General features: G+C 38.0%; 1 protein-coding gene across 2 annotated transcripts in view; it reads left to right on the top strand.

Moving 5' to 3' along the window:
• The first annotated feature begins 470 nt into the window (after positions 1-470).
• Positions 471-17,901, top strand: part of TOP2B (DNA topoisomerase II beta) — a 65,188-nt gene continuing 47,757 nt past the window's right edge. For both annotated transcript variants that reach the window (XM_050915927.1, XM_050915928.1), the window contains exons 1-3: positions 471-611; positions 15,888-16,061; positions 16,749-16,839. In XM_050915927.1, the coding sequence (XP_050771884.1) occupies positions 549-611; positions 15,888-16,061; positions 16,749-16,839 (328 nt within the window). In that variant the 5' untranslated portion in view covers positions 471-548. The remainder of the gene's footprint in view (positions 612-15,887; positions 16,062-16,748; positions 16,840-17,901) is intronic.

Genomic DNA, 17,901 nt, shown 5'->3' on the forward strand with positions numbered 1-17,901 from the left:
CGGCTGTTGTTGCCGCCGCCGCCGTGAGGTAAAAGGGACCGGCCGTCCCTTTAAACTAGCGAGAGCCGCAGGCCCGGCTGGGCCCGCCCGCTCGCTGCCTCCCGGCCTCGAGTTCGAGCGCGGGCGGCGGAAAGGCGCTTTTGTGCGGGTGGCGCGGCCCCTTGGCTGCCCTTCCTTCCTCGGCCCTATCTCCGCCGGGCGCTTTCCTTCCCTGGCGGGGCTGCGGGCGGCCACGGGAGCCCTCGCCGCCCCTCGCCCACCCCGGCGGATTATTTTCCTTCGCCTCAGCTGCGCGCCCCGGCATGAACTAGAAGCCGGGCCGAAGCGGGTGGGGAGCGCTCGGTGTCGGGGTGCCTCTGTGTGTGTGTGTGTGAGGGCGGGCGAGGGGCTGCGGGGGCTCCCGGGCCCGCGCGGCGCCTGAGGGGCCGGGGCGAAGCGCGAAGGGCGGGCGCGCCGTGCCGTGCTGCGCTGCGAGGCTCGGTGTCGGTGCCGGCCCTCTCGGTTGCCTCCTTGCGCCCTCACTTCGGCTGAGGAGAAACGGGCAGAAAATGGCAAAGTCTGGAGGAGGCGGCGGCGGCGGTGGCGGCGGCAGCGGCGGACTGACTTGGGTGGTAAGTTGTGGGGTGGTGTTTTGTTGTTTGTGGGTTTTGCTTTTATTATTATTTCTTTTTTGCGTCCCGTGTGTGTGTGGAAAGAGTGCGGGTTGGCTTTTAAATGAGGAAGAACTGACGGCTGGCGTGAAAGGGGAAACGCTGTAGAGCCGCTCGGTGGAGGGGTCCGGGGCGCAGGGAGCGAAGGTGGAGGGAGGAAGAAGACAGCATGGGCTTGCGATTGGGGTGGGCGTTACAGGAGGGGAGCTTGCAGCCGTGGGGGGCTCGTCAGGGTGCTCGGGACTGTAGGGAAAAGGTTAGTCTGAGCGCAAACAGGTAGGAAGGAGCCTCCTGCCTTGTGGGGAGTGGGTGGGTCAGTAGGGCTGTTTTGAAGTTACTGTCCTCCAAAGTGAGGTGTGGGCTGTCTGCCGTCCCGTGAAAGTCGCAGTTACTGCCTCTTGATGCTAGAGCAAAGCCTTTGCAGGCTACCAAAGGGGGTATGTGTTGATCCCAGCTTCTTTCCCAACTGTCTGAAAAGACAATACCTGAAGTTCATAAGCTTCAGAAATGGGTAACGAGGAGGCTTTCAGAGACGTTCAGGGGGCTGGAGCTGTGTGCTTGCTATTGTATCTTGGAATTAAACTTCATTGTCTTCCAAAAGTTGTAACTCTGTAACAGGGCCAAGAAGGGGTTTTTTTTATTGCTTTTCATGGATTGGTCAGAAATAATAAGATTTGAGAGGGTGCAGGTGATAACTGACTCTAGAACTGGTGAATCATTTTGAGCCGTTTTAAAGTCCTTTGAGAGTATTAGCCCTTGCAGTGCAGAAGGATGCTCTCCTCGTCTGTAGTAATAGTGGATGCTCTCTGGTTTTGGTAAGACCTGAGGAAGGAGGAGCAAAGATGACCTGAGGGGGTCTGGTTCAGCCAATCAATAAATTCCCTGCCTTTCTCTTGCTCAGTGTAGGGTTCAAAAGAGGGTAACTTCTTTAATGTTCAAGCAGAAGACAGTATATCTTGATAGATAGGTGGTGAGGTAGCTGCATCTTTAATCAGATGCATATGCTTTACAGAGTTAGGAACTTCTAAGAAGTCTTGTTAAAGAGAATAATAGCAAGCTTGTTCTTCTGTTGTGTCTTTCTACATCTTTGAGCTGTTGGAAAGGAACGTGAATAGCATTATTGGGGTGAACAAATCCTGTGTATTCTGATGCTTGACTATTTCTGTGGCTCTGAAGTAATTCTCTTTTTTGTTTTAAGAAGCTGGCAGCATGGAAGGGTGTATAAAAAAATGAGCAACTTTCTGGGTGTGCCACTTGAAATTAGACAGTTTAGATAGGGGAAAAGCCTAAGTAGAGAAGCTAAAATTATTCTCCTTTCCTTCCTGCAATACTATGTGATCTTTATCAACTGTGGTCTTTGGATAGCTCTTCAGAATTAAGATTTTTACTGGCTAGATTGGACCAAGTAATTGAAAGTTTTACAGCTCATATAGAAAACTGCAGAATGAAGTGTGAAAATCACTGAGTAGGCATTTTTAATGAAACATGTTCTTAAATGTAATGGGGATGAAATTATGGTGAGTCAACAGTTTCCTACAACTGGAAGAAATCAAACTTTTCCTTCTCTAAAAGCAGTAAAAATTAAAGTGTTTTTGTCACTTAGAATAGCTGTAGGGAAATAATTAGATTTTAGTTAAAACTGTGTTCACTTTTTTCCAGAAAGCAGTAGGACGTTGTTTTTTCCCTCACATGCATTTTAAATGCTGAAGGTAGGACTACTGAGCCAGTTCCTAAAGTGAAACCTGTTCATTGTCAGCTGTAGAACACTGGCATACAAAAGAGCAATATTGTTGTGGCACCAAAATGGATGGGGCAGTGGCTAGCGATTGGTTTAGTGTGCCAAGCTGAAAAAAATGTTGGTTCAGGCGATGGTTCATGTGTAGATATCATGTGCTGGCCTTGAGGATGTGAGGTACAGAGCTAGCAACAGTAATAGTTTCAGCTGTCTGGTTTTAATCTGCTTGCCATATATCTGCTGGATATGCAACTACTTGCTCCTTGGTTGTAAGTTGTTTTGAAACTACCTTGATTTTTTTAGACTTTTTACTAGTGTGTAGAAACCACTAGGATGCTTACTTTCTGAGTAATGTATTTTGTATTGTTAGTGGTTTCTTAATAAGACCATGAGTTAAACAATTGAAGGGTAACAGAAGTAAGCCTAGCTCTAAAGATGAGGAAACAATTAAAACTTAGTGGGATGTTAATTTATGTTTCAAACTAGCAAATCCTGTATACATAACCTGGTGCTCACATTTTAGTAAGGAGTTGTATGCATAACTTTAGCTTTGCTTGTCATTTAAACAGCATGCTTGTTCATCGGTTCAACTAACTAGGAAAGAATTACATGCAGTTATGAAAAAGGAAGGGTACTTCATGCGGTAGAGAATTTACCTTAGAGTGAATTTCATAATGAGAACATCATACAAGCATCAGGTGATACCTATGTTTACTTTTAAAAGCAAGATGAATTAAATGTTCATGGAAACAAACAGCAAGTCATCTGTGTTTTCAGCTACCTGTAACAGAATTTAAAAGAAATGTAACTAGCAATGGTTAGCTGGTAAGTAGGCACAATTACTAGTGATGGGGACGCATGAGAGTATATCAACTGAAAATGTTTATTGGGAAAATCAATTGGCATTATATAACTGAAAATAAACCAAGATAACCTCTGATTTATCAAATGTACTAGTTATTTTTTGAGGAGCATTTTTTTTTGGTCTGGTTGCTGATTTTTTTGAATCAACTTGCAGCTCCCCACTCTAATAGTTCGTAGAAGGTGGAGTTTTGACCAACAGATTGATATTAATTGCTTCTGGTGGATGATTACCAAGGGTCACCCACAAAAGTGTTAAGTTGTATTAAGAGTTAGTTACAAAAGCATGGATTTGTAAGTAGAGGAGTTTTCATTGGTGAAACATAATGACACTTTCTAATGCTAGAAAAACTTACTTTGAACAAAAGAAGTAATTCTTATCTTCAGCCTTTCTGCATGTTTAGGGACTACAGAGAGTGAACTGTCATAATAGTACAGTAATAGTACTTTTTTTTTAATAAATATGCCTTTTATAGTGAAAGTGAAGTCATTGCAAGTAGCGCTGTGAAGTGTGTTGGTTCTGATACAATAGTAATGCCCACAAAGCTATGGAAGAGTGTTTCAAACAAGCAATACTTTATCAGTTACTTCTGTCAATGTTTTCAAGGCTTTCTTCTTGCCCCTAAGAGCTACACGAGCCTGATAAGTGAAAGCTGAGACTCCTGATAACAATTTAAGACTTTGAACACCACTTCCATTTTCCTGCCCTTTCTGAAAGGGATAGGTTTCAGTTCTGGGAATTGCTAGCTTAAAGTGAATATATGCTGAGTGTTAATGTGACTTTTCTTTTAAAAAATAATATTAAATTAATTTAATTTAAATTTAATTTCTAAGCTACCCATGCTGTATTAAAGAGTAATTAAGGAATTACTTTATTTGGATGGATAAAGTAACCTTTTTAAATAAAAGAGCATATAAGTAGTCTAAGGTAGGCAGGTTTGAAAAAAAAAAATCATTTAAATCTAGTATTTTATTTTCATAGACTTTATTTTCCAGAGGTAGATTTTTACCTTGCATGTAAGCTGTCTTGTGTGTCTGTGTGCAAAAGCAGTCTTCAAATGCATGTTTATATTTCAATTAATTAAAAGCGGCACATATGATTCATAGCTGATGGATATGAGTGATTCCATCCCTGGGAGTGGGTTTTGTATAAATTGTAGATTATGTAGAGAGAACTTGGAAATGAAAACTGGTACAGAAAACTTAATTTTCCTCATTTAAAATAGTAAATTTCTTGCAAGTCACCTACAAAGAAAATATTATTCTGCACTATATAGGTGGTTTGAAAGTTTTCAAAAGCAGATTGAGCAAAAATACATAGTTCTAAATGTGGATAACTGTGTGAAGAAACCTCTTTTGGAAATTGCATGCTTGGAGACCTAGTGGTGTCCTCTCAAGTACATGTAGTGGAACCCAGGTATTTTGGAAGAATGTATTTTAATGCTAATATCCCAAATTTAGAGTGAATATTAAGTCAAGGCATGTAAAAAGTTTTTACAGAACTTTGAAAATAAATGCTAAAATTTAAAGTATAATTAAAGTTCTAGCAACCAATGAAGGTGTCAAGATTAAACATACCAAATGTTTGTTGTTTTTATAAACATAAGAGAAAAGTGTTCCTCAGAAGCAAAGTGATAGACCAGCTCTTAGTAATTTTTGTTCAGAAAATATTTCCTTGCCATTTTCTTCAGGTAGTTCAGTAATGAGTACTCAAAAGGTTGATGTGAAAAGCACGGAAAGATTCCTCCCCTCCCTGATAAGTGAGGATCAGATCTGCTAGTTTTAAAACTTCAGTGTAGTTGCAAATGCTTTTATGAACGGAGTCTTTTTAAGTTATGTTTTGAAGTGCATGTTGTTAAACTTTTTCTATGATATCAGCTCATCTAGTTTCATTTAATAAAGCTATTTTAAAATGCTGTGTGCATCTTAATGCAATTCCAATTTACATATAAATACAGTTTGCCACTGAAAGTAAGGTACTACTATTAATTTTTTATTTTGTTAAAATGATGAATCTGTGTATTTTACACTATACACATCTAAGCAATTCTAGGGTTTTTTTTCAGCAAGTAAGAAAAAAGGGCTGTAGCAAAGTTAGTGTAAAGGCCTCTTGAGTTAGAACATGTTTGAAAGGTTCAGATCTAAACATCAGATCTATGTTTTCCTTTGTTGGACACAATTTAAAAAGCTACCTTAAAGGAAAAAAAGAAAGGTGTAAAAGAGGATTAGATTGCTTAATCTACTAGGTGTGTGTTTCCTGATTTGTGAGGGAGAATGGCAATTGAGATATTAAGCAGTCCTCCTTTCATGGAAGCTGTGTGTCTTGAAGGGGTACTCATTTCTTTTACTCTTTTTTAGTGAATGAGTGGGCCTGGTTAGACTGAGGCTTCCTCTTCCTTCTTTAAGATATTGAACAGTTGTGAGAAGAACAGGTTTATGGAAAACTGGACAAATGTCTGTCTTAGTGAGGTGCTGAAAACTCACATGCCAGCTTTCTCAATCTGAAGGAATCTTCAAGGAGAGAGCAAGGAACAGTTATTTTCTTGTCATGACAAATTTGCAGGAGCTATAAGATAGCATTGAAAAGTTATCTTCTTATAAATCAAAAGAAGCAGAGATAAAATGGGGGGGGGAGGAAGCTCTTGCAACCAGATAACTTGATATGTAATGTTTCTATAAGAGCAGTTAGAATTCTGGAGTCATCACCTAAGCAGAGCATCTTTACCTATGAGAAATAGGTAGTGTGAGCTTCACTGGAGATATTGGAAAGCAGCTGTCCAATCTTTGGTAGCTCTGGGGTACTTTGACTTTTTAGGGAAGATAGTGTAGTAGTGTATGAACATTTCAGTCTTGTGTTTATTCCCTTGGTAGTTGTGTACCATGATACAAAGATACAAGAATGACATGGTGTCTGGGGAAAAATAACACCGTCTTAGACCAGCTGATATAGAGAGAGTTCTAGTGCATGCAGTCGTTCAGGCTATTGCCTCCATGCATCAACACGGAACTCTATGTTGGCTGAGGTAGTGTTTTTCGTCATACACTATTTAGTGATCCTAACTTAAAGTCTTTTCCACCACTGTTGTATTATAGTATTGTCATGAAAACTTGAAGTATTATGTCACAATCTTGGAGTAAAATGGAGGCAAGTTGCTTGGAGGAAAGCAGTTGCAAGAAGTGAGGCAGTTATTCTATTTTGTTATTAAGCAGACCTGGGAGAGGATTTTTCTTAAACTCACAGATAAAAGACTGTATAAGCATGTGAGGAATCAGCTTGGGGGGGAAGTTCCTTACCTGGGTTTGCTGGTGGAGAGGGAGGGAGGTGATCCAGATACTTGAGAGAAAGCAAACCTGAAGTTGTGTCATGTTAACCTACCCTTCCTGATACTAGTTAAATCTTGCAGAATATGCCATGTAGACTTTCTTCTTTGCCAGTTGAGTGATAAACATACATGTCAAGTAACAAAGATGAAAAAGCGGAACAATTTAAAAATTAATCTCAAAATATATTTGAAATTATTTTGATGATAGAGTTTTGATGATCTTCAAGATTGTTGGCATTTTTAGTGAGCGATCCTGAAAGGTTTTTCATAATAATTTCTGTAGGAATGTTGTTGTGGGAGGATGAGTGGCTGAGGAAGGGGGACTTTTGGAACAGTGCTCAGCCTTTTTTGACGTGTTGCTGCCTCTGTTTTCCTCCTTCTGAATTGTTGTAAATGTCTGGAAGACCAAATCTGTGTTCCTTTCTCATGGAGTTTACTACAGGATTGAGACTAGAATATGTACTTGAGACTTGTGAAACATTTCAAGATTTGTAAAGTCTCCAGAGGAACAGTAGATGTTGCATAGTAGGAGTTGAGCAATTAAACTCAAGCTACTTTTTTTAAAGAGCACTGGATTCATATTTACTTTAACGTGGCAGAAAAGAATAGATTTTGAAAACACAGAGTACCAGAAAATGTGGCTGTGTTAGCATAGACACTTCTAATAATAAAAAAGCAGATGCATATGTTACTGTGGAGCAAACTGTGGCATTTGAGAGGAAGCAATGTGATCATTATTCGTAAACTTGTAGAGTTTATTCGATGTTTGGGACAGTTTTTAAAAAGAAAAAACCTCATTCCTTTCCATTTATGTGGTACCTTGTGTTAAGTAAATATGTTGTTATTGCTTTTCTGTTGAAGATTCTAGGGAGCAGACTTTTAATGGTTGCTGCTAATCCTACTGTGTTCCTTTTTAGGGCACCATATATGTTAGAAGTACAAAACCCTCAAGGATCACAGTCAAGGTGTTTTAGTATTTCAATGCAAGGTAGACATGAAAATAACATAAAGGTATACCGATCCTAATACCTTCATGAGAGTTCAAAAATTCGATTCTGTTGTACAGTGGAGAATTGCTTCCTCTTGAAGCGTGCAGTTAGATAAGTAACCTCTAAGTGATGTTTGGGCTCTTCTCTATCACTAATGTAACGTGACTAGTAATCCTGAAGCTGACTAGAAAAGACTGGGCTTTGGGTGTTGTATAGAATAAAATCTTCATGTGTGGGTTCAGTCACTTCTTCCAGTGTATTGCAACTTGACTCCTGTTCTGTGTTACTGTGCCAGTTAACATGAGCTGAAAAACTAGCCTGTTTGATTTGCTCTCTTTATGTATTCTCTTGCAGCATGAATGTCTTGAATGTTGTTTTACTCATGCCTGAAGCTTTTTCTACAGTTATTTTCTACAGTTCGTTTATTAATCTGAAGATAGTTCGGCAGAGTAAAAATACCTTGCGGTACAATATGGGTTCAGCTGGCCATAGAACCCGTGGGATCTGCAAGGAAAGATCACAGTGTTGTTCTAGGAGTGTGATATTTGGCATACAGTCTGAATGGGTTTCAAAGATTTGTCAGAATGATCTATCAGGTTGTGTTGTTCCCTTTCAAAGTAATCTTTGCAATTGGGAAATGTAAATGTGCTGAGAGTCTAGAATACTTTAACAGCGCTCAAACTGGTGATGCAGTAAAGCATTAAAAAGGGCAAGGATATGGGAAACACTGAGTTATAAAGAGGTGCTGCCAGATGCTGATAACCTAAAGTTCTACTGTCAGTACCTCTAACTTTTTGATTTCTTGGCTAGTGGAGGGCTTGTGTATGAGTTGGCTGATGGAACAGTGGACCAAACAGATTTGGTCATTCTGTGACCAAACTGCTTCATTCAGTGGTTCCAAGGATCACAGTTCTAAGAATCTGTAGGAAAACTACCTTAAGTTGTCTTAAATTTTAACATGAATAAATTCCTTTTCCGTGAGAGTTAGGTTTTTTTCCTTTCTTGTCTCTGAATTTTACCTGGAAAAACAGATTCTTAAAAGATTAATTTGTTACCAAAGCATCCATAGATGTACTTTTTGATACTGGGTAAACAGAATAAAAATTTAGTATTGGAATAGAACTTGTCAGTGGATAGACAACTAAAAAATTTCAGACCCTTAAAAAAAGTTAGCAGTAAAATTCAGTTAAATTGTCATCATGCATGGGCAGATGTTAGACACTTGCTTTTAAAGAAAATAGTAAAGATCAGGATCTGAATGTACTGCTGATTGTATCCAAACCTGTGCCAAATAAAGCAGAACTGTAGCTGTAGTAACTTAATATAAGTGTAAGTGAATTCATATTTAAAACCATATACATAATTTTCTGGTCAGAAGTAATTATAGTGAGCATACGTATTTGCACAAAAGTTATATTCTTCACTTTTCAAAAGTCTTGTGGAGAAAGCAAATCCCTAAATTTTCATTTAAATCTAGTATGCTACTATATTGTGCATTAATAATCCTAAAATAAGAATGATGATGCTTTTATTTTGTTTAGCTATTTAATAGGAAGATGAAGCTATGTAATTCTAAGAATGTCATTTCATGGTGCAACTAAGCAATCTAATGATATCTGCTGAAAAGTATGGGTTTTGTTAACCTTATCCTCCTAGCTGTATGTTTCTGCTCTTTTTGTTGCACCACTACTTGTCTGATTCTCTAGCAAGCTTGTTCAGAAAAATGAGCCAGCGGACAACTGATTGCTTCTAATTGATGAAAAATGGGGGGAAGGCTCCATTTGCTCCTTGAACTGGCTTATTGTGAGGTTGGTTTGATTCCATAATATGGAGCGGAGGAGCAAGGGAGGAGGGAAGAAAGAAGGAATTTTTCCCTTTTGGCAGCAATTAACTGTTCTGTTTTTCTGTAATGGGGAAATCTGACCATCCTCAAGCTATTCTATAACTGAATCATCATAACAAAACTATGTAATGTGATGCTTTCAGAGTCCAGAGCAAATTGTCCAAACCAGGAGATAAAAAAATTTAGGAATTTAAAATGAACAAACATGTTAGTCTCACTGGAGTGAGACTACCTCTGGGTGAGTTTACTGAGAACTCAGTCCTGTGATCAGCTTTGGGGAGGATATGATAGAGAGATTTAGTTCATGCTACTAATGGTATGCAATTGTCTATGGAAATTTGCTGTGGTAACAGGGAACTGTTACTTTTGTGTGTTTTCATCTTGGCAGGAGAGCCAAACCATTTGTTAAACACAGCAGGAGAGTGGTTTATTTTGAAACTCCCTCCAGTTTTGTTTTCATGGTGGGAGGTATTCTCAGCCAGAGTTTTCTTTGGGAAAATTGCAAAATGTTTAGGTAACAATGTATTCATCGTCTATTTTTCTAAGGCAAGAAGAGGCCGTTATGATCCAGTATATAACACCACACTACAGTCAAGTGCATGTTACCCATAGAATTACCTAGTAATTACCGTATTACACCTATAAACTTTTTTGAGGTATAGCATATCTTCCTCAGAAGAGGTAGTTCTGTTTTGAACTGTAAGTGGTAGAAAATCTATGACATCCCTGAATTTCATTACTTAATTAACCTCCCTAGGTTTTACAGCTTAATTACACTCAAAATTTACTGGCTTGTCCCACTAAATGTGCTTATCCTGCGCTTTATTTAAGGGAATGTAGGACACGTGGCATGTGCTTTTCTAAATTCTTATGTCCCAGGGCTGCATTTGCCTTTCAGGAGAACAGTTGTTGCATGTAGGAGTTTTAGGAGGTTAAGGCAGAAAAAACAAAGCCAAAGTGAAGGTAACTTCTTGTTCACATACTAAGTCTCTTCTCTGTTCATTTATGCTTGTCTGCCAATCTAGAAAATAAGCCCTTTTTTGCCACCTAATATGGGGAAGAAAGAACAGGCAGACTGAAGAAAAATAGATTTTTGGGGTTTTTGTTTGTTTCTAGGTTTTTTGTTGTTGTTGTTTGGAGATAGTTTACAGTGTGGAGGAGATGACAACAGTGGCCAATACAGGATTAAGTCTGTGTAAGTGGGGAGAGACATCAACATTTTTCAGGATTTTCAACTTCTTGCGACAGTGTGAAATTCAGCTACTTAAATAAAAGTAAAGCTTCCACTTAAAAGTAAGGAATCAAACCAAAGATGTATATTCCAGTTATGCCAACATTGAAACTGATGATGAAACCTGCATTCTTTGTTGTAGCTTTACATTTTATTGTCTATTTAGATAGGAATAGCTTTTCTCTGGGGCTGCGAAACAGTCCAGATCAAAAGTGTATTAAGATTTAGCATGTTGAAGCACAGCTGTTTGCAGCATAAGTAACCGAACTCAGCATGGTGACTCAACATGATTTCAAAACGCAAAGGAAGATGATATGGCCCAGTTTTCATCAAAAAAAGGCAATAAAAAGTCTCTGACTTAATATGGACATCACGCATGCTCTGTTATATGCAGAAATTTCAACGGAGGAGACTGTAAGAAGAAAAAAAAATGCAAAATGTGAAGAAAGATGCCAAAACCAAATATGTGAGTTCTTATGTTGAAGGTAGACAGTAAAAGTCTTGTTGCCGAACTTTCATCTATTAAAGGCTACTTGGGTTCTGACTCTTGAGATTGCAAAAGGAAAGAATGACTATAGCTTTCCCACAGTTCTATATAAATTTATAGCAGAAACAACTGCAGAAGAGAAACTCTGCAATCGTTGCAATCATACTGGAGAAGGCAGTTACTGTAATAAAACGTGGTTATGACAGCATGCACACTAGTCTTGATGTAGTAAACTGAGCAGCAACTGCTGTCAACTGAGAATCAGTATGTTTTTCCATACAGTTACCACTATGCTGTGTTTGTTAAGAGTGTCTAAGATGCTAGCTACATCTGAGGTCACAGTATGAAGCATAACTGCATGTCTGTAAAGAAGGATGCACAGTGCAATAGGTGCATTCCAAACTACTTAAGGATGGTTGTCTTGCTGACTTACATGTATGTGGATGTGTATATTTGTCATCAGTTTGGAGGGTTAGAAAGTCTGAAAGGCTATCAAGAATCTATAGAGTCTTGAATGTTACAAGAATGTTGGGAAAGTCAAACACCATCTAAAAAAATACTAAAGATTGGCAACATTAAGATTGTAAAGCAGACCCTGAAAATTAGGTAACCTGTTAACAAACAAACAAAAACCAGACTTACTGTGAAGCAGAAGACTTAAGCCCTTTGTGACACTTGGTTAATTCTCTTTAGGGGTTTTCTCATGAAACAACAGCTGGTGCTGTTTTGAGAAGTGTTATTGGAGCTCTAACAATGTGAAGATCTTTCATCCAGGACAGAATACAAAAGGCATTCTTGAGACAATTCCAAAATATACAGAAGAGACTGTCGGTTTAAGAACACTGCAGTTTAGTGCTTGTTCAGTTTAAAAAAAAAAAAGGGGGTGGGGGGGCTTTCCTGCTGTATTTACTTGCATTTTAAGTCATAGAAACTTAGCAGATGAAAACACTTTAAAAAATTTTTTTTTACGTTATCAAGGAAAACATAATAGGAAGACTGTGGAGGATGTTTGTGTCCATAGATCTATGTCATGGATTTGGTGATGAAGATTTTTCTCTTTTTTGGGATGAGTTATAAACACCACTTGAACTCTAAAAATGTCCATTCAAGATGGAGATACAGGGATTCGGAGTTGGTCTTCTGTTTCAGTGTACAGCACAGCCCAATAGGCTTGGTCTGGGAAACTGCAGTTCTGCAGACTTCTGATGCTTGCATGCCTGCATAATGACATTAGTTTGTGTAGTTGAATACTTTCTGGCTTTTGTTTTTATGCTTGTGTTTCAATAGTGTGTTAAGTTAAATAAGTTCTGAACATTTATAACGAGTATTTTTTGCATACAGAAGATGTACTATACTTGAAGGATTGTACAAATAAAATCTGTTCTGCTCTGACAATGAAACTTAAGTGTTTAAGTAGAGCATACTGAAAAGGTCTTTGTGATGTCTTAGTAAAAACTATAGAATTAAAGTTCTTTAAGACTGTTTTTTCCCTTTTTTTTTTTTTTTGTAATAATCACTGACCAGGGAGAAAAAATGTTATACTGATCCTTTGTGTGTGGGTTTTTTTTACCATCTTAAATCATACATTATCATGTTCTAATTAGTGTGTTATAAAAGATAATAGACATAGCTGTCACAGGGAGTAGAGTAACAGAAGATCCTTGCTACTGCTGGGTTAAAGCAAACTCACTGTTCCCCAAGAAGTGACACTTCTGCAGGACTAGCTCTTTTTAGGCAGCAAAGTTTGTCTAGGTGTGACCTCTATTCTCTGTCAACATGACAACAATCTGGCAGTAGCATGTCAACAGAAGATAGTTTTGATACTCTATACATTTCTTACTGATAAGTTATAAAACATAAGCTCCAAGCTGTCAGTAAGACTTTCACTGGAAAACAGAAAGGCATTTCCTAGTGTTGTATTAAAGGCAATGGCTTGTAGGAATCCCTTCCCAATAATTCTATTCTGTAGTAATTTTTCACAATCTAGAGGTGCTCATGGACTTCTTCTAATCTACTGACTCTTGCAAACATATTGTGGGACAAGTAGAGCTATTGGAGATAGGAAAATTGTAGCCTAAATTTATTAGGCTAAGATTTGAGTTCCTTTTCTGTGTTAACGTGTTACTGAGTTGCGATGCATGGTTAGACCCTAGTCCACAGATGCTGTACAAGTAGAAGCATTTTAGAGAGCTTTCTCAGAACAATCATAAGAATACAATACTGATGTACATGACAACTGAAAAACAGCATGTGATAACTGCGCATCATGTACTTTGCTGACTGTAAAAACCTCTCGAAGCCTAAGAATTGGGAGCAAATAGAACAGTTCTGTTTGAACAAGATTCTGGTAGTCTTTACACTTGTAATTCTTTTGCTTTCTATATGAATTGCATTTCCTCTCTTCCCTTCTTTCAATGCTTACTTCTACTTAATCTGAAAAGTATTATTTTCTTTTCCTGCTAATCACTGGTCCCTTTAGAACAGGTGAACGTAGTAAACCAGTGCTAACAGAGCTATGGAACCAGTAAGTGAGCTAAGGGTGACTCCTATGAGGTATGATGTCAAAGGTGATCATAAAGTAAAGCCAGTAAGGTCAGAAAGATAAAAAAAAATTAAATATTTGTATACACATACAGTGAAACTAATTGGAAGCCTGAACATCATTCATAGAACTACTTCAATGAAATAAAATTTACATTGCCACTATTGGCAATGCTTCTTTAGTAACAAGTCTCATTCCTCTTCTTCCATATATCAGTTTAATGTATCTATTTGCAAAGTCTTGTTTCTTTTCTGCTTGCTTAGCTGAGCCATGGCTAATCTTTTTAGGGTAATGGTGGGGGGGTTGTCACAGTTTAAGACCAAATGACAGTGCGGAGACTAAATTAACTCAGATACCAAAACACTTTAATCACACATCCATGCAATTTTGCAACTTTCCTGTTTGGCGGGAGATGTGATGTGCTCCAGAAGAAAGGTCATGAGAGTTAGTTTGTGGTTCCAACCCTGCTGCCTGTAATCCTGGTGGAGGATTGTGGGGTCCCCTGGGTTCTTTCCCCTCTTATTCTGGATGCTGTCAGTTACAGGACTGGGTAGTAGATAATATTTGATTCTCATCTGGCCTGTTCAGGTTTACTCACGGTCAAAAAATTGGCTGTTGTCATCACTGGTGCACACAGTCTGCTTGTCTCAAAGTTTCTCAAAGTACATGTTTCATAGCATTTCCGTAAATAAACTAGAAATATGTAATCTCTAAATCTGGAAAAGAAAGGTAATTTCCATTGTTCTGAATAGAATTAAATGTTTTATTCCTGTGCCTGCTGGGGGTGGGGTGGGGGCGGGGAAGAAAAAAGCATCAAAGCTTAAATAGTAGAAGCTGGAGAAGACAAATTGGAATAATACGGGAGAATTGTCCCTGTTAATTGTATGCTATAGGTTGGTGTTTGGCCTTTTTGAATCTGCTGAAATTGAGTGAGTTCGGTATCCTTTGCTCCTTGTTCCTACGTGCTTATATGCTTTCTTACCCTTTGCTTTCCATGCTGTCCGAGGCTGTGACAAAGGCTAGATTGAGAGAGAAGTGATGATACTTTCTTCTAGCTGAGCAATTTACATGGTGACTGGTTAATCCAGGGTTGGAGTTTAGCCTGTATTTACTTTATACAGAGATTTACTGGGAACAGCTAAATGGGAGTAAAATATTTACCTGAGTGGCAAGTGGCTTTTGTCCTCATTATTTGTCTGTTGATGGTTTTTACTGGTCCTGTAACACCTGCTTCAAAGTTGGTAAACCCCCTGTAAGAGAAGGAGGCTGTTTCAGGTGGTGACAGAATTTTTTTCTGTTTTGTCTGCTAGCCAGGCAAATAAATCACATGAGTTCAAGTTATGTTTATGGGTATTTTTAAGATAATTCCAATTTACAGGTAAGAATGTATGCTGTAAAATGTCATACCTAGTCTCTTGGTAGATACGTTCTTACTGTCTTTCCTACATTTGGTTGCTTTGAGAGATTTTAACTTTTCCTTTTGTGTGGTTTTAGTTCAATGGGAAGGAGGGGGGAAATTGGCTGAAAGGTGCACCAAATCCCTGTATCCTCCCCCTAAAAGTGGATTAGTTTTCTGTAACACTGCTTGTTCTTCCAGTTGAGGCATTTTTCATCATCTCCAGCCACATTAGGCTTGAATTCTCTTTGAATTCTGACATTAACCTATGTGATTCTCTTTTTTAACAGTCCTTGGCTTATTTCATCATAAAGCATTCTAAACTGGGATTGTATCAGGTTTAATTACTTCAGTTAAATGAAGAATGTAAATTATAGCAATTGAGAAGCCATAGGAGAGGCATTACAGTGTTTCTTAAGTTCCACTGAATGAATTGTCTGAACTAAGATGTAGAAGAGTAGTTTTACTGTTACTATTCAGAACGGTATTCAGTGGTTTGGATTCAAATGCTTAAGCACAAAATGGATTTTATAAATACTTAACCTGAGGAAGTGGGTGTCTTTTGTAATATACTGTTATTTCCTTATTTGGTTTATCTTGCTTAGTAAATCACTGAAGTTTGAATGTTACAGTTTGTTAAGATACTGTCATATAATCTGTTGAATTTTTTCTGTTGAGAGGATAACTTGATCGTAAAACATCTGAAAACTTAACATTTAAATTGCATGACAAGTTTTGATTGTAATTTAAATCTCTGTCAGGTTTTGTTTGTATCTTGAGAGTGACAGATTGAATGAATGAGGTTGATTGTTGGTGTCTTTTTTTTTTAGACATTATTTGATAATCAGATCAATGCTTCAAAAAAGGAAGACTCGGAAAGCATTAATAAAAATGACACTTCAAAGAAGATGTCTGTTGAGAGAGTTTATCAGAAAAAGACTCAGCTTGAGCACATCCTCCTCCGTCCAGATACCTACATTGGGTCAGTTGAACCGTTAACTCAGGTAAGCGTTGCTAAATTTACAGTCTTAATAGTTTTTGTTGTTTTAATGAGGAAATTACTATTCTGGTTAATAAATAGGCACATCTCTACTTTTCTGAGTATTCTGAATTATCATGCTAAAAACTGTGGTCGTGTTTATGTATGCATGTGCAGGAAGGGGTCAAGAGAACACTTTCTAAAGCAGTGCTTGGTTCACCTGAAAAAACATGCTCAGAAACATTGAAGTTCAGTCAAAACATGAACACACACCTATGTGTGTAAACACAGAGTTATGTGTGTATATGTGTGTGTTTACAAATGTGCCTATATGCACACAAATATATATACATTTGTAAGTAGCATTTGCTGTAGGTCCAAAAAAGCTTTGGTCTGTCAGTTTAGGTAAAACAGAGAATTTAAGCCTCCTGCTGGCACTTTTTTCAGCTGTTTTTGTGCAGTTGCAAATTGCTTCGAACTTCACTGCCTATACTGTTGGAGTTCCCCACCAAGCAGAAAATAATGGATTTTCATTATGGAAGTCTTTGTGGGTACAATTGTAATTTTTGCCAAACTTCTGCTTCTGCTTTTGTCTCATATGACAGCAGCAATCAGATTGGAAGAGTAAAGTTCCTGAAGTAAATAGATCTTAGAATCATAGACTGGTTTACCAAGACAGTAAATATTTTTATTTTATTTTGTTTACGTGTAGTTAATGTGGGTTTATGATGAAGATGTAGGAATGAATTGCAGAGAAGTTACCTTTGTTCCAGGCTTGTACAAGATCTTTGATGAAATCCTTGGTAAGTATTTTTAACAATAATATTGCTTTAGCATTATGGAGTACACACTTTTCTCAAAAGTGCTCTCAAAGCACCTTAATTTGTATCTAAGTTTAAATCACAGACTTAGAGTCCCACTAAACTGCAGTGCATGAAAATGTTAGTGCATTCCAGCACTATAGAACAGTTTAAAGAGGGAAGAGTTTTCAGTTGAACTTGTAAGAAAGTGTAAATATTTGTTACTGAATGTCCAAACCAGATCATTCTATGATCAATATTGTTACAAGATTTTTAATCTGCAAAGTTGATTAGGGCCACAGTTTTAAGTAACATTTGAAAGAAGATTATTCTTCTGAAAAGACAACTGAAAGTTGTCTAAGTGTTAACTTAGATCATCATTTCATGAATCATTAAAACTACCTCCTTCTGTATAGAATGATAGTGGTGGTGATAGTGATTCTTACATGGATCATTTCTAGATTTCAGACAGTTTTAAAATGGATAAGTATCATACTGCCATTTAAAAGCATGGTGACTGAGGCACAAACAAATGATTTTTAGAAAATTCTGTCCTAAGTCCCTGAGTCACTGTGACTTACAAGTTTATGATACTGTCTTGGTGACAGGCACACATTGAAGACTAACCAGCAGTAGAGATGTGCAACATCTGAATAGTGTGCTGTCTGCTGAACTGATATTTGGGGTTAGTTTACATGAAATCTTGGGCCAATCGGTTTTTATGAAGTTACGTTGTAAGGATTGGCGAGATTACATCGTAAACTAAATTATGGTCTACTGAGGTCAATGGAAATTTTGTCATGACCTTCATTGGATTCAGAACTTCTCCCCACCTCTAAACCTATGCTTTACAGCGTTGCTGTCTTAGAGGCAATAAAGACTATCTTTGCCAGGTGGAAAAGAACGATTTTTTTTTTTTTTTTTTTTACTCATTACTTAATTTGAGAAATATGGGAATGAAAATCTTTCATCACTTCTTTTTTGAATGATGCCTCATAGATGAAATTTACAGGCTTTTCATGGAAGGGTGTCCACTTCCATCTTGTCCCATTCAAAAGGAAGATT

This window comes from Gymnogyps californianus, chromosome 2, assembly GCF_018139145.2.
Source record: "Gymnogyps californianus isolate 813 chromosome 2, ASM1813914v2, whole genome shotgun sequence".
In the NCBI taxonomy this organism is placed as follows: Eukaryota; Metazoa; Chordata; class Aves; order Accipitriformes; family Cathartidae; genus Gymnogyps; species Gymnogyps californianus.